Source organism: Theropithecus gelada, chromosome 2 (genome assembly GCF_003255815.1).
Source record: "Theropithecus gelada isolate Dixy chromosome 2, Tgel_1.0, whole genome shotgun sequence".
Taxonomy (NCBI): domain Eukaryota; kingdom Metazoa; phylum Chordata; class Mammalia; order Primates; family Cercopithecidae; genus Theropithecus; species Theropithecus gelada.
Genome location: NC_037669.1, coordinates 97650897 through 97678831, shown reverse-complemented (window position 1 = coordinate 97678831; position 27935 = coordinate 97650897). Strand labels below are relative to the sequence as shown.

General features: G+C 55.0%; 2 protein-coding genes and 1 long non-coding RNA gene across 4 annotated transcripts; 2 read left to right on the top strand and 1 right to left on the bottom strand.

Moving 5' to 3' along the window:
- Nucleotides 1-5717: 5717 nt before the first annotated feature.
- KLHL40 (kelch like family member 40) lies at nt 5718-12569 on the top strand. The gene is made up of 6 exons (XM_025374879.1): nt 5718-6969; nt 8338-8498; nt 8806-8913; nt 9064-9249; nt 10992-11138; nt 12011-12569. Exons 1-6 carry the CDS (start codon nt 5818-5820, stop codon nt 12120-12122), a joined length of 1866 nt encoding a protein of 621 aa, XP_025230664.1. The 5' UTR covers nt 5718-5817; the 3' UTR covers nt 12123-12569.
- Nucleotides 12570-12785: 216 nt separating this feature from the next.
- Nucleotides 12786-22659, bottom strand: HHATL (hedgehog acyltransferase like). Of its 2 annotated transcripts, XM_025374881.1 has the most exons (13): nt 21298-21352; nt 20942-21020; nt 20552-20670; nt 19877-19944; nt 19159-19272; nt 18835-19029; nt 18270-18479; nt 17636-17807; nt 17140-17284; nt 16980-17015; nt 13739-13940; nt 13199-13340; nt 12786-12999 (listed from the first exon to the last, which is right to left on the bottom strand). In XM_025374881.1, the coding sequence occupies exons 3-13, from the start codon at nt 20655-20657 to the stop codon at nt 12875-12877; spliced, it is 1515 nt and encodes a 504-aa protein (XP_025230666.1). In that variant the 5' UTR covers nt 20658-20670; nt 20942-21020; nt 21298-21352; the 3' UTR covers nt 12786-12874. The 2 variants fall into 2 exon arrangements, with proteins under 2 accessions (XP_025230666.1, XP_025230665.1); XM_025374880.1 differs by lacking the exons at nt 20942-21020; nt 21298-21352 and adding an exon at nt 22390-22659.
- Nucleotides 22352-26585, top strand: LOC112618184. Its single transcript, XR_003118034.1, has 3 exons — nt 22352-22540; nt 23943-24026; nt 25867-26585. It is a non-coding gene; the product is annotated as an uncharacterized LOC112618184 (long non-coding RNA).
- The last annotated feature ends 1350 nt before the right edge of the window (nt 26586-27935 follow it).

Genomic DNA, 27935 nt, shown 5'->3' with positions numbered 1-27935 from the left:
CCCTCTGGTGTATCTTCTTTGGAAATGAAACCCCTGGCTTCTACCAGGTGGTGGTTGATTCTCCTGCATGTTTAAAGGTACCCAGTGTTGCCAATTCTGGACCTTCTCTGTGGATTCTGAGGTATAGAAGAGTTGCATCTGGGCTTCCCATTGCTGCCTTAGAGTGAGGACTCCTACACTGCACATTACACATCACCTGCTTTCCAGAATCCGTGGTGGTATTGTCATGTCCCTGTAGAGTGTGTTGTATACTATGTTCCTGAGAGTTTATGCTATATATTTTTTTCTCTTTATCATCTACTTTAATTGTAGTGAGCTTTCAAAAGGAAGCAAAAAAAAAATGTATTTTATCTGCCACCATTAACTGGAAGACTTGCCTCACTTCTCTTGCTACAAAATGAGATCTTCAATCAGAAGCAGGCTTGAATTTGGTTCCATGAAAATGAGTAAGGCATGAAGTCTATAGATGGAGGGATTAGCAGAAATGTGGCAGGCAGAGAAGGCAAATCTGGATTCAGAATACATATCAGTAAAACTTTAGTAGAACTCTTTCAATTCTTAGGAAACCCACAATCCATTAGTTACTCCCAGGGATCTCTGTAGGTCAGACCATCTGATTACCACCCTCTCCAGCCCTGTTGCTTATTCCAGTAACCATGCCCATTTTGCCTTTGGTGCTTATGAGCCATTCCTTGGCCACTGTCAACCCTAAGATCCCATGATCCTCCCTGAAAGCAGGAAGGCCACTTCAAAGCACAGACTCCCACCTACACCCCTGACAGGTCAAAGTTGCCAGCATTCCTCACCAACAAGTTATTCAATGATAGGCAAAAGTGTCCTCTAAGCCCTCTCAGCAAGCACAGGTGGGGATGGATAACAGATGGATGACATACCTAATAAACCCACTCCAACATTCTGGGCTGCCTGTCTTTAGATCCTTTTATGTCACATAAGAGCATTTCCAGCATCTCAACTTCTTGCATCATAGGCCACCTTTAACCCAAAAGTCAGTGAAGAAGCAAGCAGGCCATTAGAAATTCTCTCAACTTCTCAAGCTCACCCTTCAGCACCTGTTGCTGGAATACTCCTGAAATGATTTTCAACATCACACAGCCCTCTTAGCAGCAGACCACAGAATCCTCACTGGCTGGTGTGGTATCAGATCACAGAACCTTCAGGAGTGCTCGAGTCAGGATTGCAGGCTACATAGCCCAGACAATGGCCAAACCACAGCCAGTAGGGACAGATCCCTCAGCTTGTATGGTGGTCAGTGGAAAGTGGACTCCAGAAGTTCCAACACTGCTGTCCATCAGCCATCTTCACCAAAATATGGATGCTGCAGGTTCCTGCTTCCTGTTCCAAACTGAAGTTTTGGGATGGGCGCATACGATGGGTTGAGCTCAGTGGCATGTCTGTGTTCCTGGGGAAGCTGGGAAAATAAATTCCGGTTTCTACCACAGGGGAGAAGAACTACTTACGTGGGAACTGTCCAAAACATAGGAAGACTGTTTAGGAGATGCAGGAAGGCCACCAAGTGTGACAAATATCTGCCACCCAAATATCCTGAGTTCAAGCAATTCTCCGGTCTCAGCCTCCCGAGTAGCTAGGACTACAGGCACACACCACCATGCCCAGCTAAGTTTTGTATTTTAGTAGAGACGGGGAGTCACCATATTGGTCAGGCTGGTCTCGAACTCCTGACCTCAGGTGATCCACCAGCTGCCCTGGCCTCCCAAAGTGCTAGGATTACAGGCGTGAGCCACTGTACCGGGCCTATTTTGTGTTTCTCTTAAATGACCCTGTGATATGCTAAGATTCCTAATGAAGGCAGAAGCTATCAGTTAAAAATATGAGCAGACAACCTGGATGAAGCTTAAAATAATTATACTGAGTGAACGATGTCAGACAAAAAAAAAGAGTACATACTGTATGATTCCTCTTACGTAAAACTTTAGGAAATTCAAATGAATTATAGTGACAGAAAGCAGATCAGTGATTGGGTTGGGGTGTGTGGGAAGAGATGGAGGAGAGATTTTAAAAGGGGATGAAGAAAAGTTCGTGGGTGACAGATGTATTCCCTGTCTTGATTGTGGCAGTGGTGGTTTCATGGATGTATACACACATGTCAAAACTTATCAAATTGTATACCTTAAATAAATGAGGTTTATCACATGCCACTTATGCCTCATTAAAGTTGTTTTTAAAATATTAGACTGCTTCCTATTTGCTGGCCGTCTAAATTTCAATTTCTGTAAAATGGGAAAAATAATGCCTACCTTATAATTTTGGTGTGAAGATTAAACGAGTAAAAATTAAAAGGATGAAATGAGATGACATCTTCCCTCGGATTCCACTAAAAGTCTTGGAGTCTCCCTTTCTCCTCTCTTTTTCTACACCCACATGCAACCTCTGGGGACCTCCTGGGATGATTAGAGTGGGTGGAGCTAGAGATGAAACAGGGTTGGCCGTGACTTGAAGACTTGACAGTTATCAAAGTGGGGAGATGGGTACATGAGAGGTCAGAATATTATCCTCTCTACTTTTGTATGTATTTGTATTTTCCACAGTAATAATTTAAAAATAAACAGTGAGTTTGGGCATGGTGGTTCACACTTGTAATCCCAACACTTTGGGAGGCCAAGGTGGGAGGATCACTTGAGGTCCAGAGTTTGAGACCAGCCTGGGCAAAATAGTGAGATTCCCATCTCCACAAAAATTTTAATAATTAGCTGGATGTGGTGGTGGGTGCCTGTAGTCCCAGCCACTCAGGAGACTGAGGTAGAAGGATGATTTGAGCCCAGGAGATTGAGTCTGCAGTGAGTTGTGATCACACCACTGCACTCCAGGCTGGGCAACAGAGTGAGACCCTGCCTCAAAAAATAAAAATAAAAAATAAAACAGTGTTTCCCCCTTTCAACTCAGAGGAAAACCCAAGTCCTGATGCTGGCCCATGGGGGTCAGCACGATCCCCTACCCTAACCTCTCCCCTTACTTCCTCCTACTCACCTCCTTGTTCACTGCTGCAGCCCTATTGGCCTCTATGCTGTTCTGGGAACGTGCCAGGCACTGTCTTGCCTCAGGACCTTTGCTCCAGCTGTTCCCCTACCAGGAATCCCCCACAGTTTGACCCCTCTCACATGTGATCCTCTCGGTGAGTCCATCCTGACTACTCCATTTAAAATCGTTATCACCTCCTCCTGCCACTTCCCATGCGCCTTCCGTTTCACTTGTCTCCACAGCCACGACTATCATCTGATGCCCCGTATAACTGTTTATTTATTTCTGTCTCCCCTACCAACGTTGCCCCGACCCCCTAACGAATGTAAGCTCCATGAAGACACGAATTCCTGCCTGATTTGCTCACTGCTGACTCTTCAGCATTTAAAGCAGTGTACGGTTGGTTCTTGAATGAATGAGCCACATACACATGTTCTACTGGAATGCCTGGTAGGGAGTGAGCACTATGGAATCCATCATAGTCTAAAAATATTTCATTAAGTCATTTGATAAATCTAAGTTAATTGTTCAGTCAGTGTCTTCTGTCCTGATCTTTGAAAAGGAGACTACAATTGATGAACATTTTTGTTAATTCTTGGGAGGCAGCAAGGTAGGAAAGGGGTCCCACAGTCTTTGGAGGAGGGCAGATCAGCTTCAAATCCTGGTGCAGCCCATGTCCGCTGTGTGACTTGGCCAAGGTGCCTAGCCTCTCAAGCCTGGTCTCCTCACTGGCTGTGCTTGCTAGCAATGCCCTGCAGTCCAGGGCTGGGCTGGAATCTCACCACCTGCCCTCCCTGAGTGAGCCTTTGCCTTTTCATCAAGAGGGACTGGACCACCTCCAGAGCTTGCCCAGGTGCTGTGTCCCTCTGGGACCTGCTGGTGGGGTGAGCAAGTGACAGTCAGATGCACCGTTTAAGAGGGACAGGGGCTGGGTGCGGTGGCTCACGCCTGTAATCCCAGCACTTTGGGAGGCCGAGGCGGGAGGATCACCTGAGGTCGGAATTTTGAGACCAGCCTGGACAACATGGTGTAACCCCGTTTATACAAAAAATGCAAAAAACTAGAAATAAAAATTAAAAATTAGCCGGGAGTGGTGGTGGGCACCTCTAATACCAGCTACCAGGAAGACTCAGGCAGGAGAATCGCTTGAGCCCTGGAGGCGGAGGTTGCAGTGAGCTGAGATCGCGCCATTGCACTCCAGCCTGGGCAACAAGAGCAAAATTCCGTCTAAAAAAAAAAAGGACGGAGAGTGATATTGCTGAGATCACAAAAGGGAGGTGACTCAGTCCTAGCCCAGCCTGCTGTCATCTCTCCTATACCCACCCCCCTCCCCCACTCCCCCGCCTGACGTTATAAACAAGTGACTCAGAGGAATGATGGGGGTGTGCCTCGTAACAGTTCATCCCAGTGTCCTGGGGGCTAAATTTAACACACAGCTGCAGCCTCTGGCACTTTGGGAACAAGTTAATCTTGGTGACTGAGGCTGATGTGTATGTGCGAGCGCGTGTGTCTGGCAGTGGGGCGGGGTGGGGAGGGTGTCGGGAGGTGGGTCAGGAGTCCTGAACAAGGTAGGCATCAAGACTGACTGTCCTGGGCTTCAACCCTGGTCCCTCAGACCATAGACAAGGTGCAGGGGCCCCATGGCCAGGCAGGCTCAGGTCTGGCCTAATATGCACCAAGAATAGTCAGTATAGACAGCTAAAGTCCTGAAATATTAAACCTGTAGTGTTACTTTTTGAACACTAGAATTCAGAATGTCACTCCCCTACAATGTTAAAACCCTGGGGGTTTAAAAACCTAGAATAGTAGAATCCTAAGAAATTAATTTTCTAGCACATCTGACACCTTAGAAGTGTTAAAACCCTCTAATAGTGTACTTCCAGGACACAGTACCTTGGTGCTTCTGAACCTCCAGCAGAGCTGAACTGAGGCCCTTAGCATCTAACTTTGCCACCTCCTCATTGTGTAGGAAGGGAAACTGAGGCTTAACAGAGCGACATGTCCTGTCCCAGGCCTCATAGGAAAGTGGCAGTCTTGTTTACCTAAGGTACTTTCTTGCTTTCTTGCAAGGAGGAGGGGCAGAAAGAGGAAAAGCTCTTCCCATTTTAAAGGTGAGGCAACAGGGGGGTGGGGGGTGTCTTATGTATGTAATCTCAGCTACTAGGGAGGCTGAGGCAGAAGGATGGCTTGAGCCCAGGAGTTCAAGACCAGCCTGGGCAATATAGTGAGACCTTGCCTCTTAAAATAAAGGCAGGGCAACAGGGCTGCCAAAAAGTGAACACCATGTCCAAGTTCTGACCAGAAAACCCAAGGACCCTGTATCCGGGGATGGCTGGAATGAGACATATTCCGAGGAGGAAGATGGAGGCACCAGGACAGATGTTCCCAGAAAGCATGAAGGAAGGGAGACCCTGGAAGAGGGGCTCCAATGCTTCCCTGTCTCTGGACTGAGGGTCAGAGCTTAGGCCATCAACTCTTCTAGGGGCATCTTCGGACCAAAAAATCCAGAGTCAAGGCCTCTCCGTGCTCCATTTAGAAATGAGGCAGCCAGGCCCTCATCTTTCAGAAGGGCCCAGACACCCCACCTCCGTCCCATAAGCCCCTGGGGCTGAGTCAAGGCTTCTCCGGGAGGGGGCCTCTGCCCAGCTGTCCCCTGTGCGTCATGTGCAGGAGGCCAGGCGGCTCGCCTTACAGGGACCCGGCCACCTCTATATATAGCCCCTAGAAGACAGCTGCGCAGTCTAAGCAAGTCGCAGCAGGAAAGCAGGGGTACAGAGAGGAGCCCCCTTGGCACCGCCACCACACCCTAGGCCACCCATCATGGCGCTGGGCTTGGAGCAGGCGGAGGAGCAGCGGTTGTACCAGCAGACGCTCCTGCAAGACGGTCTCAAGGACATGCTGGACCATGGCAAGTTCCTCGACTGTGTGGTGCGGGCGGGCGAGCGCGAGTTCCCGTGCCATCGCCTGGTGCTGGCCGCCTGCAGCCCCTACTTCCGGGCGCGCTTCCTAGCCGAGCCGGAGCGCGCGGGCGAGCTGCACCTGGAGGAGGTGTCCCCAGACGTGGTGGCCCAGGTGCTGCACTACCTGTACACGTCAGAGATCGCGCTGGACGAGGCGAGCGTGCAGGATTTGTTTGCCGCGGCGCACCGCTTCCAGATCCCTTCCATCTTCACCATCTGCGTGTCCTTCCTGCAGAAGCGCCTGTGCCTCTCCAACTGCCTGGCCGTCTTCCGTCTTGGCCTCCTGCTCGACTGCGCGCGTCTCGCGGTGGCTGCCCGCGACTTCATCTGCGCTCACTTCTCGCTGGTGGCGCGCGACGCTGACTTCCTCGGACTCTCGGCCGATGAGCTCATCGCCATCATCTCTAGTGATGGCCTTAACGTGGAGAAGGAGGAGGCGGTGTTCGAGGCCGTGATGCGGTGGGCTGGCAGCGGCGACGCCGAGGCGCAGGCTGAGCGCCAGCGCGCGCTGCCCACCGTCTTCGAGAGCGTGCGCTGCCGCTTGCTGCCGCGCGCCTTTCTAGAGAGCCGCGTGGAGCGCCACCCTCTCGTGCGTGCCCAGCCCGAGTTGCTGCGCAAGGTGCAGATGGTGAAGGATGCACACGAGGGCCGCATCACCACACTGCGGAAGAAAAAGAAGGGGAAAGACGCAGCCGGAGTCAAGGAGGCTGATAAGGGCACAGGCGAAGCCAAAGCAGAGGAGGATGAGGAGGCCGAACGTATCCTTCCTGGGATCCTCAATGACACCCTGCGCTTCGGCATGTTCCTGCAGGACCTCATCTTCATGATCAGTGAGGAGGGCGCTGTGGCCTACGATCCAGCAGCCAACGAGTGCTACTGTGCCTCCCTCTCCAACCAGGTCCCCAAGAACCACGTCAGCCTGGTTACCAAGGAGAACCAGGTCTTTGTGGCTGGAGGCCTCTTCTACAACGAAGACAACAAAGAGGACCCCATGAGCGCATACTTCCTGCAGGTGCCTGACCAGCCTTGGGAGCTGCCAGCTAATGCTGGGCTCTGGGCACTGGGGGCAGTCTTGGGGCCCAGGAGGGGCTTATGTCTACACAAGGAAATGCCACTGGGTCTAGGGTGAGATGTAGACTGGGGCGGTTGACTGATAGCCACCTGCTTGAAGGTTGAAGACAGTCAATAGGCAACTGCCAAAAAGCAGCATAACTCTGGTATCTCAATTTCAGGGGTGAGGTAGCCCCAAGTTGGCATATGTTGGAGGCCCTGGCCCTGCACAGAGGTTGGGGTGGGGCACAGTGAGGAGGAGCAAGGTCTGTGTAAGGATCCTGGGCAGGGCCTCTTCGTGAAGGCCAGGCCTGGAGCTCGCAGCAGTGTCCCAGACAAAGGAACAATCCTGTCTGGTCCTCCCATTGTACAGATGAGGAAACTGAGGCCCAGAAGGGATCAGCAGAGTGGAGTGCCAGGTCTGAGTTGGGGTGTGACTGTGAGATCTCAAAGGGCAGAGACAGTTTCCTGGAGACTGGCCATATAAGTTTGAGCCTTGCCAGTGGGGTGGGATTTGGAGATGTGAAGGGGAAGATGGTAATGTTTCCAGCCAAGGAACGATAAGCAAGGGATAGAACTGGGGCTTAGCCTGGTGAGCAGCATGCTCAGGGAGGCCTGACCAGCGAGAGAGTTGACAGGCATTTGGTGCCAGGGTTAAGCTCACAGGCCTTACAGTTGCACTGGGGATGAGGGCAGCTTCACCAGCTACTAGCTCAGCAGTGTGGACACATTGTTTATTCTCTCTAGGCCTCTGTTTGTAAGTGGGGATACTATTCTTCCTGCATGATAAAGTCGTTGGAAAATTAAATGATGCTTACAAAGTGCTCATCAGCACAGTGCTCAGCCCTCAGAAAACTTTCCAAAAAGATGAGCCCTTAGTATTCATATCTTTATTACAAGGCTGTGGAGGTGAACAAGGCCATGGACTGTAGCTTTTACAGGGCGAAAGGCAGGACTGTATTTGGAAGTTTCCTGAACAGTGGGATGGGGTGGAGAGCAGGGGGCAGGCAGGCCTCAGTTGGGAGCCGTTCAGCCTGGGAAAGCAAGGCCATAGCTGGACCTCCTTGCAGAGCTCCCCATCATTTCTGTGCTGTGGTGCCCTACCGCCTGCTATAACGGTAGTTGCCGGGAGCCTGCCTGGGCGTGGGGGACACTCATCTGCTCTCAGCCTGATGGCAGGAGGGGCACTGTCTCTCAGGGCGCCTCCGGGCTGCATTGGCCCTACCTGGGTTCCCGACCTCTTCTGCGATCTGGGGCAGCGGGACTGAGTGGGGCTGGGCTGGGGCTGGGGGAGTAGGGGGCAGTTGCTGACTGGACACCTGGCCTGCAGTTTGACCACCTGGACTCAGAGTGGCTGGGGATGCCACCACTGCCCTCGCCCCGCTGCCTCTTTGGCCTGGGAGAGGCTCTCAACTCCATCTACGTGGTTGGTGGCAGAGAGATCAAGGACGGCGAGCGCTGCCTGGACTCGGTCATGTGCTACGACAGGCTGTGAGCGTGGCTGGGGTGGGGCTGAGCACCCTGGGGGTGGGTGGGGCATGGAGGCCGCAGCCGGTCTAGGGCCTGGGGTGGGATTTGGAGCTAGAGCCTTGGGCTCAGAGTGGAGGTGGGCTTGGGTAAGGGCAGGGAGGTTGGAGGGCAGGGTGGGAGCAAAGAACTGAGAGGCCTGGGAAGTTCCAGCAATGGATCTGATGCACCTCGAATATGTGTTAGGTGGATGGGTGCATGGGTGCAGAAACAGGGACTGAGCCGAGCCTGGGTGGGTGCCCACCCCCACCCCCACTCCCATCTCCTCCAGGTCATTCAAATGGGGTGAATCGGACCCGCTGCCTTACGCGGTGTATGGCCACACAGTGCTGTCTCACATGGACCTTGTCTACGTCATTGGCGGCAAAGGCAGTGACAGGTGAGACTGGGCCTGGAGCAAATCTGTGGAGCATAGGTAGAATCTCCCAGAGGCTGTCAGCGGTTTGTCCTGGCTGCCCTGGCAGGCGATTGTAGGGAGGCATGGCCGGGCTCCTGCTTCTCTCCACCGTTCCCACCCTCCACCCCACAGGAAGTGCCTGAACAAGATGTGCGTCTATGACCCCAAGAAGTTCGAGTGGAAGGAGCTGGCACCCATGCAGACCGCCCGCTCACTCTTTGGGGCCACTGTCCATGATGGCCGCATTATTGTGGCAGCTGGGGTCACCGACACAGGGCTGACCAGTTCTGCCGAAGTGTACAGCATCACAGACAACAAGTACGAAAGCTTGTCTCTTCCACCAAGGACAACTGTGTGGCTTTGGGCTTCTGTCAGCCTCAGCAGGAGCCGCAGTCCCTGTCTTGGGTCTCCAGTGTTGAGCTGGGACATCAGCATAGAAACAGACCTTCTCTCCTGATCAGCAGTGAGCAGAGGGCTGGGGGAGGGGATGCCAGGTTGCTCATTCAGGGACTCATAACAGGCAATGGCGTGGTGCAAGGGATGTAGCAGTGAACAAGACAGAAGCTGCCCTGCCTGGGACACCAGAAAAGAGAAAACTGAACTGAGAGATAGTTGTACTCAGCTGGCAAAAACGGTGAGGGTGGTGGGAGGAGGTTGTCCCAGACCAAGGAAATGTGGTGCGGAGGCAGTTAGGAGAAAAAACGCAAGGCCCACAGGAGGGAAGGCGCTGCTCCGGCTGGGTGGAGGCGGGTGGGTCATGGAGATGGGATGGCGGCGCTGGGGCTGGAGCGGGGGCCAGCAGGAGAGGGACTGTATCTCATCTGTGTTCTACTAAAGTACTTCATGGCAGCTGATATAGAGAGCAGATTAGGGATTTCCCAGGGGACGGGAAGGTCAGGGGTGATGAAGGCCTGGAGCTGGGGGCACAGCGGGGATGAGGCTGAGGGGATGCATTGGACAAAGACAGGCCAGGGCTTCTTACACTGTGATGGGCATGCGAATCTCCCGGGGATCATGTTAAAGTGCAGATTCTGATTCTCGGTATGCGGAGGGCTGAGAGCCTGTAAGTCTGCATTTCTAACACCCCCAGGAGATGCTGATGCTGCTGGGCTGTGAACCACATTTTGAGTAGCAAGAGTCTAGGAGGTGGACGAAACAGGGCTTAGCTATTGATTGGATGTGGGGGTGAGGGGGGAGAAGTACACGCTTCTGAGTGAGGGTGGGAGGCCACTTACTGGATAATCATTGGGACTGGGTAGGGAAAGTGAGGGTCCAGTTAGGACATGTGGACTTGAAGTGCCTGGGGGTGTCCAAAAGGACCCCACCTGGGAGAGAGAGGGCTGAGCTGGAGGGAGAGATCTGGGGGTCAATAGCACATGGAGGGGCCAAGCTCCCTCAGGAGAGAGGGTGTAAATGGGAGGAGCTGAGGTCCAAGCCCTGATGGTGGGGGCAGCTGCGTTATCCAGGAAGGAGGCCACGAAGGTGAGGCCGGAGAGATAGGAGGTGAGGAAAGTCACGTCAGCAGGGCTGTGTGCTGTAGGACCTCAGTGCGTGTGCAGTGGCTGGGGACCTCAGGGAGGGCAGTTTTGGAGGATGAGACTAAGGCCCAAGGCAGGAGCCAGAGCAGTGAAGATACACTGAGAACAACTGGACTGTGAAAGGAGAAGGACGGAGCAGGTGTGCAAGGGGGCGGGGCTGCCGCTGAGGGGCAAGAGGACTGCATCCAGGGCAAGGCTGGGGGCCTGCTAGGGACTGGGGTCATGAGTTGGAGAGTGGAGTTAGTTCAGGAGAGGAGGAGGGGCAGTGGGGAGATCCACGGTGGACTTTGCTGGACAGGTTGGATAGAATGGCAAGAGGACAAGGAAAGGAAAGGGGAGGAGCAAGAGAATGGGGAAGGAAGGGAAGACCAGAGGGACAGGAAGGGGAACAGGGTTGGGGGCATGGGTGCTTGGGACTTGGATTGCAAAGGGTTGCAGTTGGAGCTGTGGGTGCTGTGTGGCAGGGACAGTCCCTGGGCTTGCCGAGGCACCCCAATGATGCACCTTCTCACACAACCCCAGGTGGGCACCCTTCGAAGCCTTCCCACAGGAGCGTAGCTCACTCAGCCTGGTCAGCCTGGTGGGTACTCTCTATGCCATCGGTGGCTTTGCCACACTGGAGACTGAGTCTGGAGAGCTGGTTCCCACAGAGCTCAATGACATCTGGAGGTGAGTCCGGCCCCAGGGAGGCCAGGGGGCATCATGAGCAAGGCTGACACTCCATAGCACCATGGTGGGGTACCAAGGCACTGGGCAAGCTCCTTTGGGGGCAAAGCGGATCCCTCTTCTAGGGAGTCCTGTAGGGAGGAACAGCCCATATACCCTGCTCGGCTGTTTCTCACCAGTTTGTTGGGAAAGTCTGGGCTTGCACAGATGGCACCATGCCCCACTGTGGAGCAGCAACAATGTTGCAGACGGGAGCAGACCCAAGCTTAGGTCACAGACCCACAGAAACAGGGCCCAAGTAGCAGCCGGATTTCCTCTCTCCTGCCTTCCAGGTGCTTGGTGTGGAAGGAGGGCTGCCACTAGGACTGGGAAGCAGCTGGAGCCCTGGCCTTTCAGAACCATTGCTCTCTATGGCTGGTCCTTTGTGGGGGTGGGGGAAGGAAGCTTTAGCCTCTGGGGCATCTCCTTCCTGAATCTGCAGCCATCCCCACTGCTGCAGGCAGCCCCTGGGGAGCAGTGCTGCCGGAGGGTGGGACTTGAGACTTAGTAGAAATACAGCGTGGAAGTTCTCAAGGAGAGAACATTGATGGGATGGTGTGAGGAGTGTAGACTTTCTTGGAGGGGAACTTTGAGGAATATGGAAACACCTCTTGAGAAGTGATCTTTCCTGGGGAGGAAGACCCTTCCTGGAGTGTGGGGCGGGTGTTCCTTGAGTTGGATCTTGTGGAGGTCTCCTTTCCCAGAGCCTGGGGATTTTCAGGAGCAGATCTCCCTAGAGATGGGCCGAGCGCGCTCAGCCACCCATCTCTGCTGCGTTCCACTCTGGACTCAGTTGACCGAGCTCCCCATCCTTGTCCCCACTCTCTCACCCCCAGGTATAACGAGGAGGAGAAGAAGTGGGAGGGTGTCCTGCGGGAGATCGCCTACGCGGCAGGTGCCACCTTCCTACCAGTGCGGCTCAATGTGCTGCGCCTGACCAAGATGTGATCAGCTCAGGGAGACTGAACTAAGGACCCCTCCTATCCTGTGACACTCATTGGCCTGGCCTTGTGGGGGCACCAGGGAAGAAGCTAGGCCAGAGCCTACCTGGATCCAATTATGGTGCCCCAGGGGCTGTGTCAGCCAAGGAAAGGGAAGTGCTGCTTAGTCCTGGACTTTTGGGCAAGGATGAGAAACTAGAGGCTTCTCCAGTGTTGCCATATCTCCCTAGGTTGTCTTGATCCATGAACCAGAACCACAGGGTGGTATCCCAGGCCATGTCCTGGCCCTGCCCCAGCTTGGCTGAGTGTGCTGGCAAAGTTCCCCACAGGACTCAGTCTTCCTGTCTGTCAGATGGGAGCATCCGCATCAAGTGCAGTGTACAGTGCAGACATGTCTCCTTCTTTAGGAAGAATAAAGCGCTGTCTGAGCAAGCAGCTCAGGGTCTGCATCAGTACTCCACCAGTCAGTGAGCAGGTGTTTCGAAGACTTGGGGCTTCAATGTTCCGCTGTTGGGCTGCCAAGGTCGATGGGCTCTGCCCTCCATCTGGTGTCCCCTCCTCCCTATGGGTGGGAACCCTCCCCTGCCTGAGGCCTAGAGCCTCCAGCTCTTCAGCCACCATGGACGTGGAGCCAGGGGACTGTGGGAAGAAGGGGCAGTGAGCAGCCAAGCTGTTGTAGAAAAGTCTTTTATTCTATCAGTCAGGCCCCATCTGGCCCAAGAATAGCTGAGCAGAGCCCGTCCCTCTACCCGCTCCCTCCTACTCCAGCTTCTCTTTGTCCTGCTTCTGCTCCTCCTCCAGTGCCAAGTTTCGCTCACGCTCCTTTACTAGCTGGACACCACAGTAGGTGACAAACAGGATGACCAGCGTGGTCTGGGGGAACCCTGTGTGGGGAGGGAGTCATAGATGCTTGGGAGCAGCACCGCATCCTCGGCGAGTTTTCTCTTCCCACCCCTCTCCCCGCTGGATGGGCCCTCCCTGCTGAGTCCCGGGGTGATGAGAGGGTAGGAGGCATTTTGGAAGGTCCCAGTCCTTGAGGCTGATGCCTGGCACCTTCTGCATCCCCACACCCTTGTCCCTTACCTGTGAGTAGCAGGCGTCGGGCAACCAGCTGTGTGAACTCGAGGCTGTTCAGACTCACAAGGTTGTACATGATGATGGCCCAGAAGTTCATGGCTCCAAACAGGGCCCGGATCCTGCGGGACATCTGCACTGACACAGAGGCCTATTCGGTCCAGGAAAGCATGGGCAGCGGGACAAGAGGCCAAAGGAAAGAGGACGTGGTGGGTCAGCATCCTTACCCACATGGCCAGTAAGGTCTTAGGGCTATGTCTGGGTCTTGGGGAGCCCCAGGTCAGCTCTCCCTCCTTGTTAAACATGGGGAAACAGTTCCAGAGAGAGGGCAAGGCCTGACCAACATGGCAAGGCCCAGGTGCTCCATTCCCCATAGAAGGGAGGGATGGTCAGATTCCCACAGAGTGAGCCATTGCCCTGACAACCAGGAGGGTGGTGGTGAGAAAGTTCTGGTTTGGGGGCCAGGTGGTTGGACAACTCCAGAAAGAGGAAGTGCCCCCCTGCCCTCCATAACCCAGACAGTCCCAGCCCCAGGTCTTCCCTGCTCACCTCAATTCGTGCTAGGGGCCCCCACTCTGCCAGTTTTTGCACCCAAAGCTCAAAGTTGAGGCCAAAGCAGTTAAGGAATGACCACAGGTAGACAATGTCACAAGGCCCAAGCCACAGAGTGGTGATGGCAAATGTGGCCACTGTGGCCGCCAGCTCTGGGATCACAGCGGAATGCTCCCCACCAATGTGATCATACACATATCTGCAGGAAAAATGGGAGAAGGGCCACTGGGAGTATGGGAAAGGGCAGGGATGAGATGGGAGAGGACACACAACAGGTGACCTCCTCAACACTGTCACCCTGGGTGCATTCAACATTCCTGACCTCAAGTAGTGGTTCCTCCTCTAACCAACTTCAAATTGTGGCAGGCTCAGCCTGGGACATTATAGCTTCTCTAGCTCTGTTCATTTACTCCCCAAGTGATCTCATCCAGACCCAAGATTCCAAGTCGTGTCTCTATGCCAATGACCCCTAAATCTGTGTCTTTAGGCCAGTCTCTCCTGATTTGTATATCCAATTGCTACTAGCCATGTCACTTGATTGACAAATTCCCCTATCCCTGCTCAAACCCTGCTCCGTCCTTATCTCAGTGAATGGCACCACCATCCATTCAGTTGCTCAGGGTATAAGCCTTGGTGCCTTCTTGGATTCTCAATTTGCCTCATCACCAACATCCAAGCAAGCCAGCAAATTCTGTTGACTCCTCTCAGTCCTGACTACTGCTCACCTCCTCTATAACCACCACCTTAGTCAAGATGATCTCTCTTTTCACATAAATTATTGCAAGAGCCTCTTAAGTGGTCTTCTCATTTCTGCTTTTGCCCCCACAGTTCATTCTACACACAGCAGCCAGAGGCATCTTTTGAGAGTGTAGCTCAGGTCACATCACTTCCATGATTAACCCCTCTGAATAGCTCCCCATTACAACTGGAATAAACTCAGTCTCTTTACTCTGGCTAGAAGATCCCAAGTGGTCTGGTTTCTGTTCCCTCCCTGATCTCATCAGTCACCATGCTCCCCCTGCTCACTATGCTGGCCTCATTGGCCTTTCTGACCTTCATACCCACACAGTTGGTTTGTGTCTCAAGGCCTTTGCCCTTGTTGTACCCTCTACCTGGTATTCTCTGCTCCACATCTCCTTATCACTCAAATCTCAATTCAAATATCATCTCCTCAGAGAAGCCCACCCAGACCCCAACTAAAGAAGCCTCTACTGTGTTGCCAACTTTTATCCCATTGCACATTTTATTTTCTTCAAAACACTTACCACTCTCCAAAATTATCTTAGTTATGTTTGTTTACCTGTTTATGGTCTGTTTCACCCCACTAGACTGTAAACTCCATGAGGTCAGGGTCTTTGCCATGTTCACTGCTGTATCCCCAGTGCCTAGAACAGGCCTCGCATGCAGCAGGTGCTCAGTAAATATTTGTTAAATAAATTCAGTGGAAGACCCATGAATAACCAGCCTTTCCATTCCTCGACCTCCTCATTTCCAATGGCTTTTTTCTCCACTCCACCTCAGCCACCCACACCCATGGCCATGCCCCAGCTTTGTCACCACTTGAAAGTTCACTCCTTTCTAATTCCCACTCTTTGCCCAGCCCCTCTTGACCTCCTGGCCCCCCAGCTTCCGTTCTTCAATCCCATTGATCTTGTGACCCTCCCATCTTCACCACCGTCCTTAGCAGGCTTATATCCAATGAGTCACCACTATAAATAATCTAAAAACCCTTATTCCTGACTTCTTCCTTCTCACTCATCTGTGAGAGCCCAATCACCTACTTTCTCCTCAGCTACATCCAGGCAGCTAAGCCCCATGGGGGAAATCTCACATCTTCACATGCTGGAGTTCATAAGCCCGCCACCTCCAATACAACCTGGGTGCTCAGTGCCAAGGTTTCTCTGGTTAGCTGCTTCTCCCGTGCTCTGCAAGGGCCACTGTGTCCTTATCTCCCCACAAGTATGAGTGGAGAGATAGTATGAGTGGGGGATCCAGGCTGGGTTGCGGGGGTAGGCATATATGTTTCCTCTCTCCATGTCCCCAGTCCTGGCTTTCTCAGCTGATGGCCGTGCCTCCTGCTTCCTGGAGAAGGCTGAAGCCTTCAGGTGGAATCTCTTACGTGTCTACACTAACCTGCCTTCATCCGCATCTACACTGGCTTCTCTTCCTCCTCCTCCCACTGAAGCCACGCCTCTGCCTGGAACTAGACACCATCACCTCCTTCCTCCTTAGGGACCTCATTCCTGAGGTGATTAAATCAATCACCCCTATATCCTGAATCACCAACTTCTCTGTTGAATAGTTCTTCTTAGCATGTCCCATTCTCTCCTATCTTTAACACATCCTTCATCTCCCTCAGCCACCCCTGTCTTCCCCCTGCAGTCCCAGGCTTTTCCAGGAGTCATTATACACTCCTCTACTCCTCAGTTGACTTTCCCTCCTTACCTGCCCCTGCCTTGCCAGTGAAAGGCTGAAAACCTCCATGTCACCAGCACTAATCTTTGGTCTCCAGCTTCTTTGAGGCTCAGTGGCAACTGACCCAGCTGCCCCCACCATGCCTGGATGGTCTTCCCTTGGCTTTCAGAGTGGCCCATGACTCTGATTCTTCTCCTGCCCCTCCAACCATTCTTTCCAGTCCTTTCCACTGGCTCTTCCTTTTCCTTCCAAGCAGAGCTCTTGCAAGCCAAATCTCAGCCATCCCCATCTCTCCTCTTCTCACGCCACTCCCTCTCCTGAGGACTTACCCACTCCCAAAGCCTAAAAACCACCTGCCTATACTCAGGACGCTCTGAGTTCCATCAGTCCTCCAGACCCTCAGAACCCCAGACCCTCAGACCCAACCACCTCCCTGAACCTCCACAAGGATATCTCCTAGATTGCAACTAGACATTTCTTAAACTGAAGCCCTCTCTGGAAACTACCCTCTAATTTCCCAGGCTGCACATAGGAATTTCAGCGTCATCTCCCTCTCCTTCCCGACACCCACACTTCATGGCCACATCCTAGCCAGGCTGCTGTCTGTGTGACCTTCCTCCCACCACCTCTCTGCACTTCTGGGGCCCTCACACAAGTCCTAACTTCTATATCTTTCACCTAGACCTCTGCCAAGACCTCCTCACTGCCCTCTTTGCTTCCCCTGGCCCGGGGTGATCTTTTAAAATGTGGACCCATCTTGGCACTGCCCTGCTCAGACACCTGGCAGGATGGCTGTGACCACCCCCACCCGACCCCTACTCACTTGCAAAGCCAGTCATTGATGCCACGGTCAAAGTGCCTGTAAAAGAAAAGCAGAGAGCCATGTGCCCATCAGGTGCAGCGCTCCCTGGGCATGGGGGAAGAGGCTAGGGGAAGATGTGGTTTGAGGGGGTGAACCTCCCCCGCCCTGGCCCGGCACTCACGTTTCTGCGAAGACGTAGAGCGCGGTGATGCACTTGGGAGGCTGAGGTGGGTCCAGGTGGTCGAGGCACGCCACAGTGTTGACAACGCCAAAGAGGACGGCCGCCTTCACCCAGTCATACACCAGGTTTGAATAGGCTAGGCCAGCTGGGGACAGGGCACCATCACTGCCTGGGGTTCATCGCCTGGGGCCTGTCCCCATGGAGACCCTGTCCCACCATTTCCTTGTGGAGACACCAGGCTCTGCCTGCCCCACGGAAAACCCCCATATTGTGGAAATCAGCCATGCCTGGTGGGCTCTGTGGGATACTGCTCTGGCCCTACAGGATGAAGCTAATGCCAAGACCCATGCATTAGAAAGAATAAGCCCCTGCTCCCATGCCCTTAGGTGCTGTGCCCTGCGGGCCTCAGCTTCCCCGACTGTGGCACTGTGGGTGTGCAGAGGGTCTGTTTTCCTGGGGTGGCAGCCCTGCCCCCATCTCTCTTCTGAGGACCCACCAAGGGCACTGTCTGGGAGGCGGTTGGCGAACTTGAGGTCACTGGGGATGGTGAGGATGTAGAAGAAGTGAAAGAAGATATCGACGGCCATGATGGCCACCACGCTCAGGCCTGCCTGGGCTCGGATGTGCCACAGCTCACCCTCGCGTCTCACTGGCTCCACCTGGCTCACCTGAGAGGATGCAAAGGGTCTGAGGGAAGAGGCAAGCCCTGCCCAGGAAGCCCTGTCTGAGGGGGGTTCACCAACTACTTGGGGCAGGAGGAGACATGGCTTTATCCAGGAGTCCTGCCTAAGGGTGGAGACACAGGTCACCCTGGAGTCTGAGGAGGATTCACAGCCAGCCACAGGAGACCCAGTTCTGTCCTGGGAGCCCCATTTGTGAGGGAGGAGAACATTCATGGCCTGGGAGTCCTGTCTGAGAAAAGAGACATATCTCCACCCTGGGGTCCCTGCTGGAGGGGAAAGGTGGCCCCATCCTGGGGTCTGAGGAGGAAGGGGAGACATGGCTTCATCCTGGAATCATGCCTGAGGATGGGGATACAGCCTGCTTCGGGAATTCTATCTGAGATGGAAACCCCAATCTGAAAAGGGAGATTCAGCCCTGTTCTAGAAGCCCACAGGGTGTCCCCTCACCTGGGCATGGAAGCGATCAAAGGTCATGATGGGCCCGAAGAAGAAGAAGGGCAGATAGAAGTTGTACTTGAGCAGGTCAGCTAGGGAGTAGTGGCGGTCAGGGTGGGCACAGCTCTCCAGTGCAAAGCTGGTGCAGCGCAGCACTGTGAAGCTGCTGCCCCCATGAAACAGCACCTCTTGAAGATCAAAAGTGCCTGTTACAAATCCGCTCTGGAGGGGGAAAGAACAGGCCACCAGCTCACTAGGGTGCCTCCTGTCTCTGGAAAACCTACTCCCCACTCCCTAGCTTCCTATAGGGGCCCAGCCTGGTCCTGTCCCTTCCTCTTTTCCAGAGCAGTTAACTTTGGCCACTGCTCTGTCCCAGCAATTCGAGGAGCAGGGGATGAGCTGGCAGTTCCTCCTGTGATGCAGGTGGTGACCGTGTGGCCAGGGCATACCCAAAGGCTTGAAGACAGGTGGAAATGTGAAGGGAATACTTGGGGATACTTGGGGTGCAAGAACTTTGGATGAAGTGAGAGGTTTGGGATCTTATCCCTACACCCTCTACCCTTGCACCAGTTCACACCTGCCAAGAGATTAGGGGGTCCATCTTGAAGGAGGCCAGGCTGGCCAAGCCAAGGCCAAGACAGAGCCAGGGCTGGCCCAAGAGTGAGGCCACATAGAGCCCCACACAGTGACCAAGCAGCAGCAGGAGGTACCAAGGGCCCATCGTGCCCATCACAGCCAGGGCCCCGTACGCAGCATACATCCAGGAGCGGAGCTGTGGACAGGGAGAAGGCTTCAGTTTTGCCATACAAATGGGGGTGTGACCCCAGGAGGGGGTTCCCACAACCCTTGTGGTGAAAGAGGAGCTGGCAGGGGGAAGCTGGGTGGCCCAGGTCCAGCTCACCTGTGGGGCAACCATCGTGCAGAGTTTAGCAAACAGCACATGTCCGGAGAGGGCGAAGATGATGACGTTGCGAAAGGAGGTGAACCACATCACCCACTCGAAGTCAGCCACATCCTGGGGCAGTCCGGAGCAGGAGGAGGTGGGGCAGGTGAGGGTGGGAGAGGGGGCAGGACGAGCTGGAACCTAGACTGGTCAGAGCCCCAGCACCTTCCCAGCCTTCATGTTCTTCTTTTATTATTATCATTTTTAAATTTAATAATTATTATTTTTTACCACTAGCCAAACCCAATGTGTCCTCTTTACACAAACACAAGTGCCTGCAGGTCTCCACACTCCTCTCTGAAGGAAGTACTCAGGCAGGAGGGTAGAGAGGAGTGAAGGGCACCATAGGGGCTGCTGGGTCCCTCGAAGCTCGCCCTCTCCTCCGCACGTTGCCTGCCATTCCCCCCTTACTGCTTTGTTTCTGAGAAGGGAGGTGCTGGAGGTTCCGCTGAAGCACACTCCGCTAATGTGACCCATTTCCCAAGTGAGCAGGGCCCGGGCAAACTTGATGTCCCGGAAGGATACAGGAGGAGCCAGTGGAGAAGCTGAAGGCACTGAAGCTCAAGCCAGAGGCTCCCGAGCTGTGAGAAGCTCTCTGTTACTTGACAACATCTGGAACAGCGGAGAGGGGAGAAGGGTTCGGGATGGGAGGGACCCTCGGGTGTGGGGGACCTACCATCTTCCGGCCAATGTACTCCCAGCCAGGTCGCACAGACTCCCGGAAGGCCTTCCTGTGGGCCCCATCTGAGAACAGAGTGTGGCCTCAGGGAGAGGGGCCTTCACATCCCCTGCCCCTCCTTCCCCCGTGGACAAGGCTGCCCCCATCCTGCGGAGCGAGGGCATCAGGAGCGGGGCGCAGGTCTGGGTCTTGCTGTGTATCTGGGTCCAGGCCTCTGACTGTGTGTGTGTGGGGTGGGGTGGGGTGTATATGTCTGTGTGTTTGCGTGTCTGTGTGTGTATGTGTGTGTTTGTGTGTGTCTCAGTCCAGGTCTGTGTGTGTGTGTGTGTGTGTGTCGCAGTGTGTGTGTGTGTCTGGGTCTAGGTCTGTGTGTGTGTGCCTGGGTCCAGGCCTGTGTGTTTGCGGTGTGTGTGTGTGTCTATGTGTGTGACTCTGTGTCCATTTCTCTGTCAGTTTCTCTGCATCGCTGTGTTCCTGTGACTGAACCTGGCTCCACCAGCCTCCAGTGCCTATCTGAGATGGGAGCCCCAGGCTGAAAAGGGAGATCCAGCCTTGTTCTAGAAGGAATACCCTGGGTTTGGAGGCTGTAAGTTTCTGGCTTTGCTGGTTGGAACCCTGAAGCCCCCAGGGGAAGAAGGGTCCTGTCCACTTGCCCCGAGGCACAGCCATTACCTTGTGAAGCCTCAAGGAGGCCCCGGCCAGCATAGGCCAGGGCCCCACTCAGCACCAGAGAGTAGAGGCCCAGCTCAGCCGTCGGCAATGCTGTCTTGATGCCCATAGCCTGGACAGGGCTGGGGAGACAGGTTGGGTGAGGGAATTACAGTCTCCAGCCCAGCTTAGCCCCACCTCATGGTCCTGCCACCCCAGTGGGGACCCCACTCTGAAGAGAGATTGTCCCACCAGCCCCTTGGGGACCTTGTACCATCACTCTGCCCACCCCGTGCCCCCCACTGCTCACAGGCCACCGAACACCAGTGCCCCATCCCAGCTGCTGCTCTTGTCCCCACCCACTCATCAAGGCTCTTGCTGTCAGAGCCCTCACTCGCAGCCTGCCTCCCTCACCTTTATTTACATCTTCATACCTTCCAGACACACCCGCCCCACCCTCTGCTAAAACCGCTCCTGCCAAGGCCCCCATGACCTTCGTTCGGAGAAACCCCACCTTTATCACTACAGTCAGGTTTCTGCCTGCAGGGTCCCTACCCTGATCAACAAGTCTCCCTCAGCTCCTCACAAAGCCCCAGCCTCTCTAAGACCCTTTCTCTGACTCCCACTCCCCTCCCTGAGATCCCATGACCAACCCAGGTGCTGCCCCTAGAGCCAAGCCTCCATCCCTCGCATTAAGCCTCCAGCCTATCACTGACCTCCATTCCCCCAACAAGTCCCCAAGCTCCAGCCTGCCACACCCCAGTCCCTGCCTGTGTCCGTAACCACACTGCCCCACTCTCTCAGTGCTCTGTGTATTCAGGCCCTGGGCACCGGCTGGAGGCTGTGCTATTTGAGGAGGTGCCCTGGAGTAGCGGATGTGGGGCCAGGCGGGGCCAGGGAGGGCACTGGCTGCTGTCCAAGGTACTGACCAGAATCAGGCCCTGGTTGAGTCTCACCACTCCCTCCAGCAGGGGCCTAGCTTGTACCCTGGAGAACTGCTGGGCTGTCCTGCAGCTCAGTTAGCACCTTTGCCCTTCCTACCCTGCTTCAGCCTGGCCCAGGGGCTTCCCAAGGACCCATGGGTACAGACATAGGGCCCAAATTAAAGGGAGGAACATGTCCAGGCACCCCTTGGGCTGATAGGGCAGAGGTGGCTGATGTGGCCCTTTTGCCCACCCTTGATCCTCCCCCAAATCTTCATCCCCAGCCCTACAGCCATCTCCCCTGCCAACCCCCACCCCCGCCCGCAGTCTCCTCGTACAGATGGAGGGGGCATGGGCCAGATAGGAGCAGGGACCTCTCAAGGTCACACAGCAGACCTGGGACAGACTTCTGCCTGCCTCCCCTCAGGATCGGGTTTCTCAGTGACACCCTCTGGAATCTGGGGTAAGAGAAGACCACCACTGCCTCTCCCCACAGCAGAGGCTGCCAGCCTGATGGCTGTGCTGCCGGCCTGAGGGTGGAGGCACCTCCTCATCAGCTGGGTGGGGGTGGAGAGGCCCTGGGGATCAGGTTAATGGAGCAGGAGCTTGAAACCGGAGCACGGTGAAGAGCCCGCGAAATAGCTTTGTCAGCTGCCTCCCACTCGCCACTTTCCAATTTTAGCTCCCCATGGCCGGTGCGGGGTGTCCCCAGAGAGGCCTCTGCAAGGAGCTGGCCCCCAGCCTGAGGCCTCTCCTGTAGACCCCCGGACCAGGGCTGGCCTGTGGACACAGGGGCATCCCTTTTCCCCTGGTCCTGCCTGCCCCAGATGCCCCTGGGGTAAAGCCCCTTTTGTGGCCCGTGATTTGGGATGAGGGCCGGGGGTGTGCCCCACAAGTCTCAAGAGCCCCAGAGTAGCTGCATCCCCAGCTGGCACTGACCTTGAGGAGGCCGCAAGGGACCCTGGCACACTGCCCACCTCAGGCTCTGGGGTCCTGCGTCCAACTGTCCGTCCGTCCGACCGGCTGAGCTCTGGGGCTACGGTGGGGTGTGTCCAGCCCTGGGGTCCCCACCCCCTCGAGGTTATGAGCGGTGAGTGGTGACAGCGGGAGGAGGAGGGGGAGGAGGAGGTGGCCTTCCTGGAGCGGAGCTGAGCAGAGTGGAGCAGAGCCGAGTGCTGCAGAGCTGCTGGCCACAGGGAGCCGCAGGGAGGATCCTTGAAGGGGGGCGGGTGCTGGGGGGGGAGGGTGTCCAGTAGCATAGGCTCAGACAGGGACACCTGGGCCTCTCTTCAGCCTGCCTCCCCTGGCTCCTAGAGAGCCTGTGCCTCTCTCTCTCACTGCTACCCAGGACTTCCCTCTTCCAGGAAGTTTCCTGGTGGCCCCATCAGCCTCTCCAGGCTTGTAAGCCCTACCCCCACCACAGCCACACACATTCACAACATGCACACACTTTCACACTTGGACTCCAGGGACTCCAGCTCCTACCTTTACATATGACCTCCTAAGGGCTATCCCAGGGCAGACTCATCTCACCCCCTGACCTGGTCCTTTTCATTATGCCATGAGTCCTGGTTGGTCATGCATCAGTGCATCAGGGAGGGCTGACTTGCCTGATGGGACTGGAACTAGCATGGGACATGTGGCTGAGAGGGGTCCCCATAAGCCAGCTCTGTCCCATAGGGAGGGTCCCGACTGGAGGGGTGCTAGCAGGGTCACTTGGCAAGGCTTGTGGGTACTTGGAATGGCTGGTATCCTCTCGATGGCAGAGTGGAGGCAGACAGGAAGACAGGTGTATTCCTAACCAACTAGGGGTCCTGGTAGGACAGGGCCCTCATTCTGGAAGGGAGCATCCAAGGTCTCAGCCCTGGATACCTGAGGGAAGGGGTATCCTGAAGGTGCCCCTGAGATTAAGAATCTCTGACAGTGCCCCCCTCAGATGAGGCCGAGTCTGTGCTATTTATGGAGGCCTGTTTACGTGTGTGCTTGTGGGGAGGCTCTAGGGGGTAGAAGGAGTTTTGTGACTGTGATCAGTCACAGGACAGCTCCTGGAGCCCCTACTGATCCTGTGACCCCAGCTTCAGGCTCAGCTGAGGAGGCAGGAGGGAGGTGCTGCTCCCCACCCACTAGGGCCCAGGAAGGGGAGAGATTGCACTTAGGCAGTGAGCTGCCTCCTGAGCATGCAGACATGCTGGCCTGGAGGACAGAAAGGAGACCCCCAACATACACACTCCACACAGGATGCAGAGGCCCGTGTCTGTGGTCCCGGACCCTGAGAAGCATGAATGGTGACTAGTGCACAGTGTGGGTGCTGGGTTAGGGCTGTGGTGGGTAATGGGCACTAGAGAGGCCAGCATCAGGGAGGAAAGGATACCTGAGCCAGACTTCAGGGTTAAGGAGGGCTTCCTTGGGGGGCGGGGGGTCAATGGTTGTTAGGAGTAAGTTAATCATAGTAGCCAGGACGTACATGGATTAACCTTTTAATTTCACCACAGCCCATAGGGAAGATGTTGCCATTGTCCGCAGTTGGGGGAAGAAGAACCTGGCACATGAGGAAGCCAAGTAATTGGACCAGCCCTGTAAGCTCCTGGCACTGACTGCCCTGCAGGGGCGACAACCCCGTGCACCCACAGTGGGGCCCTCACGAGGCTCAAAGAAAATGGCTCGAGGGAGCAGACACGGTGGTTTGACCCCAGAGTTAAGAACACAGGTTCAGCCAATTTACTTGAGCCTGAGCTGGTGTGCCCCACTTCTTAGGGTCTCAGATCCTCAGTTGTAAAATGGGCATACCGCTGGCCCTGGCCCTCACCAGGGTGGCAGGGGGCATCCGGTGACTCACTCCATGACAAGGGCCTTGCTCATAAACAGAGGCTATTAGAGAGCCACAGACACCCTGACCCCCAGAGGCCCAGAGAGGCTGGATTCACACTCAGCAGTGAGGCCTTCCCCGGGTGACCCACAACCAGCAGGGTCTGCAGGGAGTGTGGTGTGTGGAAATGGCAAGAGGGGTGGAGGGCTAGGGAAGTCCTGTGGATCTGTGACTGGACAGCCTGAGGCCAGTTCCACTGCGTCTGAGGCGGGTGGCGGGGGAGGGCACCTGGCGAGGCCAGCCCACACCACGGACAGGAAGCTGACTGAGCTAAGACCAGCACTTGGCCCTGGGGCCGTCCCAAATGCCACAAGGGCAACTGGGAAAGATATGGCGGGGAGTGGGAACAATTCTCTCAAATCTGAGTCCCATTTCAATTTTTAAATTTTCTTTGGTTGTTTGTTGCTCAAAGTAAAAATGCGAGGAAAGTATCCTGTGTGTTTGCATGTATATGTGCAATTGTGTTTTCTATTAGTTGTGTGTAGAGTCTGCGTGTACGTTTTGTGTTGTAGGTTGTTCATGGCATGTGTTTGCTGTGTATGTGTATCCTGTGTATTGCTTGTGTGTGCACATGTATCGTACATATGTGTGTATATGTGTGTTGTGTGTGTGCAAGGCTCAGGGATATAAGAGAGACAGTGTAGGTAAAGGCACACCTGTGGGGAGAAGGTGGGTAGGCAGACTTCTTTGTGCTTAGGGCTGGCTGTGGGCTGGCTGGGGGTGGGGAGGAGAAGCTTCTTCTGGCCCCTGGATGTGGGGGTCCAGAGGAGCACACCCACTGGAGGTCACCCTGCCCTGGGCTCCTGGGAGCAGGGGAGGGGCCCAGTGACAGTGTAGTGTGTTTAAGCCTGAGCCAGGCTGCAACCCTGCCCAGCTCAGCTGTGGTGCCCCAGAGGCCCCCATGGGGACAGTGGCCAAACTACATCCACAGCTCAGCCAGGCCTCACCTATCAGTGCTGGAACCTGAGCACCAAGACCCGCAGCACCTGCCTGGTGTGTGGCAGGGAAAGCCCTCACGTGAGGCAACTCCACCGCTTAACTCTTTACTTGCCCCTGCCCCTCAACCCACCAGGGCACCAGCACTCTCCCCTCCAGCTGCTTCCTCGTGGCTCTGGCCGGGGCCCTTAGTGTCTTATCCAGCACACCTGTTGCCCACCTGCCTGAGGGATAGGGAGGTCATCCTCAGGGTGGGTGCCTAGGACAGACAGTGCTACCTAGGAGTGGCACTGGTACGCACCTGGACAGACCAGCTGCCTGGCTCTGTACCTGGCCCACCTGGGTTAGGTTTCTCAGGGTCCCTATCTTTGACCCCTTTGACAACCTCCTTCCCTTGAAAATCCTTCTCCCAGGCTCTCCCCACCTTCCCTTTGCCCCTCCTTGCTCCTTTGCCTTAGGGAGATGTGAAGGACACAGGACTCCCTGACAGCCCCCTCTCCACCCAGATCTGATCAAGGAGGCTGGGAACTTGGGAACTGCCACAGGGATGGGGTGGGGATGGTGGGGGCAGCCCTGCGGTGCTGCAGCCCGGTCTTGCATCCTTCCCCACCCAGCTCCATCATGGCTTTTCCCACGCCTCTGATTGGACTGGAAACTCCCTGAAAGGAGGAAGAAAGTCAGATTCACCTGTAGGTCCCTCCCGGGCCTGGAGAGGCTGGCATACTGTTGGCACTCACTGACTGCCTGATGGCAGACTGGCTGGATGGAATGGTGACCTGTGACCAGTCTGTCTCTCTCCTCAGCTGACCTGAGAGTTCCTGGAGGCCAGGGACTGTGTTTGCCTCACCTCAGCACCTCTGTGCCTGGGGTAGAGGAACTGCTCAACAAGTTCTGGTTGAATGAATAGAGGGAACACTAAGAGTGAATAATTATTGAGCACTTACTGTGTGCGAGCAGCTGCTGTAACCATTGGACACTTTTTATCTCAATGAACCCTGCAGAGGGTTCCAATGAGGGAATGGAGCAGACCTGCTAATCAAGCTGGGCGTGGGGAGGTGCCTGGTGGCAGGTGCCAGAAGACATGACAGGGACTCCTGCACATGGCACCACAGCAATGCTGTCAAGGTTGCCTGTGGAATCTGAAAACTGAAACACTCATCTTTATACCCAGAGTTGGCCAAAGCAAGACACTAGCAAATCAGTTCACCCAAAAATGTGCAAACAAGATATCCCGTGCCTGCCTGTCTGCAGTTTTTCTCTCCTCTCTCATATAACTCTTGTTGAAATCAATCTATAGATACAGGTTCCTCGTACAAAAATAAACAGAGAGCTAATAATTAGCGAAAAGTCTTTGGGTTATTCTTTGACATATATATTAGTAGCAGCCCCCTGACAGAGGATTCTATTATTGTTTGTATTTTATAGATGAGAATGTGCAGGATCAGAGAGGTTAAATAACTTGCCCAAGGCCACACAGCTGGTAAGTGGGGAGAGAAGTATGCCCCAGGCAGCCCCACCTGTCCAGACTCCATGACCTGATGCTCCTTCCTGTCTCAGGCCTAGCCGAGGAAGGGCAGCAGAACCACCCTGAAGTGGCTGGAGTGTGGGTCACGCCATCTCTGCACTTCCCTGAGGTGACCTTGAGGAAGGATGGCTGATCCTATGCCTGCTTCTCACTCCCTGGAACTGCGCTGAGGCCAGAGCCTGTACCCCACATACTCAGATCACCCTCTGGAGCTCCTCAGTACCTGCAGGAGAAGGTGCTGACTCGTTTGTGTTCAGACTGCATCTGGCCCGCCCCTCGCTGTCACACACTGTCCCCTCCCAGCACAGATCCTCTCTCTCCTGGCTCTCTGCCTGGCCATTTTCCTTCACAAGGAACCAGAGAAAAACTCCTCCTTCCCAGAGACCCTTAGGACCCCATCAGAAGCACCAGTTCATCCTGGTGGCCTTTGCTCTAACTTGCTGTGGGATCTCTAGATCCGTGTGACCCCATGCAGGGTCAGGGGCTCCCTGAGGAGTGGGGGCCAGCTAGGGTCCCTCCATAGCTCCATCCCCAAGGAAGGGACTGAGAAGACAGGGTCCCAGGAGCCCCACTGGCTTTTCCAAGGAAGGGACTGAGAAGACAGGGTCCCAGGAGCCCCAGTGGCTTTTCCTGGGGAAGGGGGTGTTTTCACAGTATGTGCACCTGCATTTGTGCATCACTGCACAAGCAACACACAAGTGGCTATGTCTTCACATGTGGGAATGTGTGACCACATTCACATGTGTGTGCTCATCTGCACCTGTGTGTCCATGAGTGTGCACACATGGAGGTGCCTGTGTGCACGAACAGCTGCATGCTCCTGAATTGAGGTATTTGTGTGTATCTGCATCTTTGTGTGGGGCTGTGGGTGCACGTGTGGCCAGAGTGTCTGGGGTTGGGGTGCATGGCTATGAGTGACCTTCCTTGGGACCACTCCTTCCTGTAGCTATAATTGCACAGTTACAGCTGAGAAAGGGCAACACTGTGACAGTCACGTAGAGGCCTGCGGATCTTACGGTCCCTCTGCAGCAGCCCTCCCGGTTCACCATGGTGAGGGAGGTGCACCGTACCTTCGACTGGAGCCACTACCTCAAAACCCTTCTGCCCAAAGCTCCAGCCGAGCCCCACCTTGGCCCTCTGCCACCAGCATCCATCAGC

What these genes read in the sequence shown, in the direction of transcription:
- KLHL40 (XM_025374879.1), top strand. Translation starts at nt 5,818, where the DNA reads ATGGCGCTGGGCTTGGAGCAGGCGGAGGAGCAGCGGTTGTACCAGCAG. An exon ending in GTCATGTGCTACGACAGGCT is followed by an intron (nt 8,499 to 8,805) that starts GTGAGCGTGGCT and finishes CATCTCCTCCAG; the next exon opens with GTCATTCAAATGGGGTGAAT. An exon ending in GGCGGCAAAGGCAGTGACAG is followed by an intron (nt 8,914 to 9,063) that starts GTGAGACTGGGC and finishes TCCACCCCACAG; the next exon opens with GAAGTGCCTGAACAAGATGT.
- HHATL (XM_025374880.1), bottom strand. Translation starts at nt 20,657, where the DNA reads ATGGGCATCAAGACAGCATTGCCGACGGCTGAGCTGGGCCTCTACTCT. An exon ending in ACCCCCTAATCTCTTGGCAG is followed by an intron (nt 18,480 to 18,834) that starts GTGTGAACTGGT and finishes TTCCCCCTCCAG; the next exon opens with AGCGGATTTGTAACAGGCAC. An exon ending in ATCAATGACTGGCTTTGCAA is followed by an intron (nt 13,941 to 16,979) that starts GTGAGTAGGGGT and finishes TTTTTCCTGCAG; the next exon opens with ATATGTGTATGATCACATTG.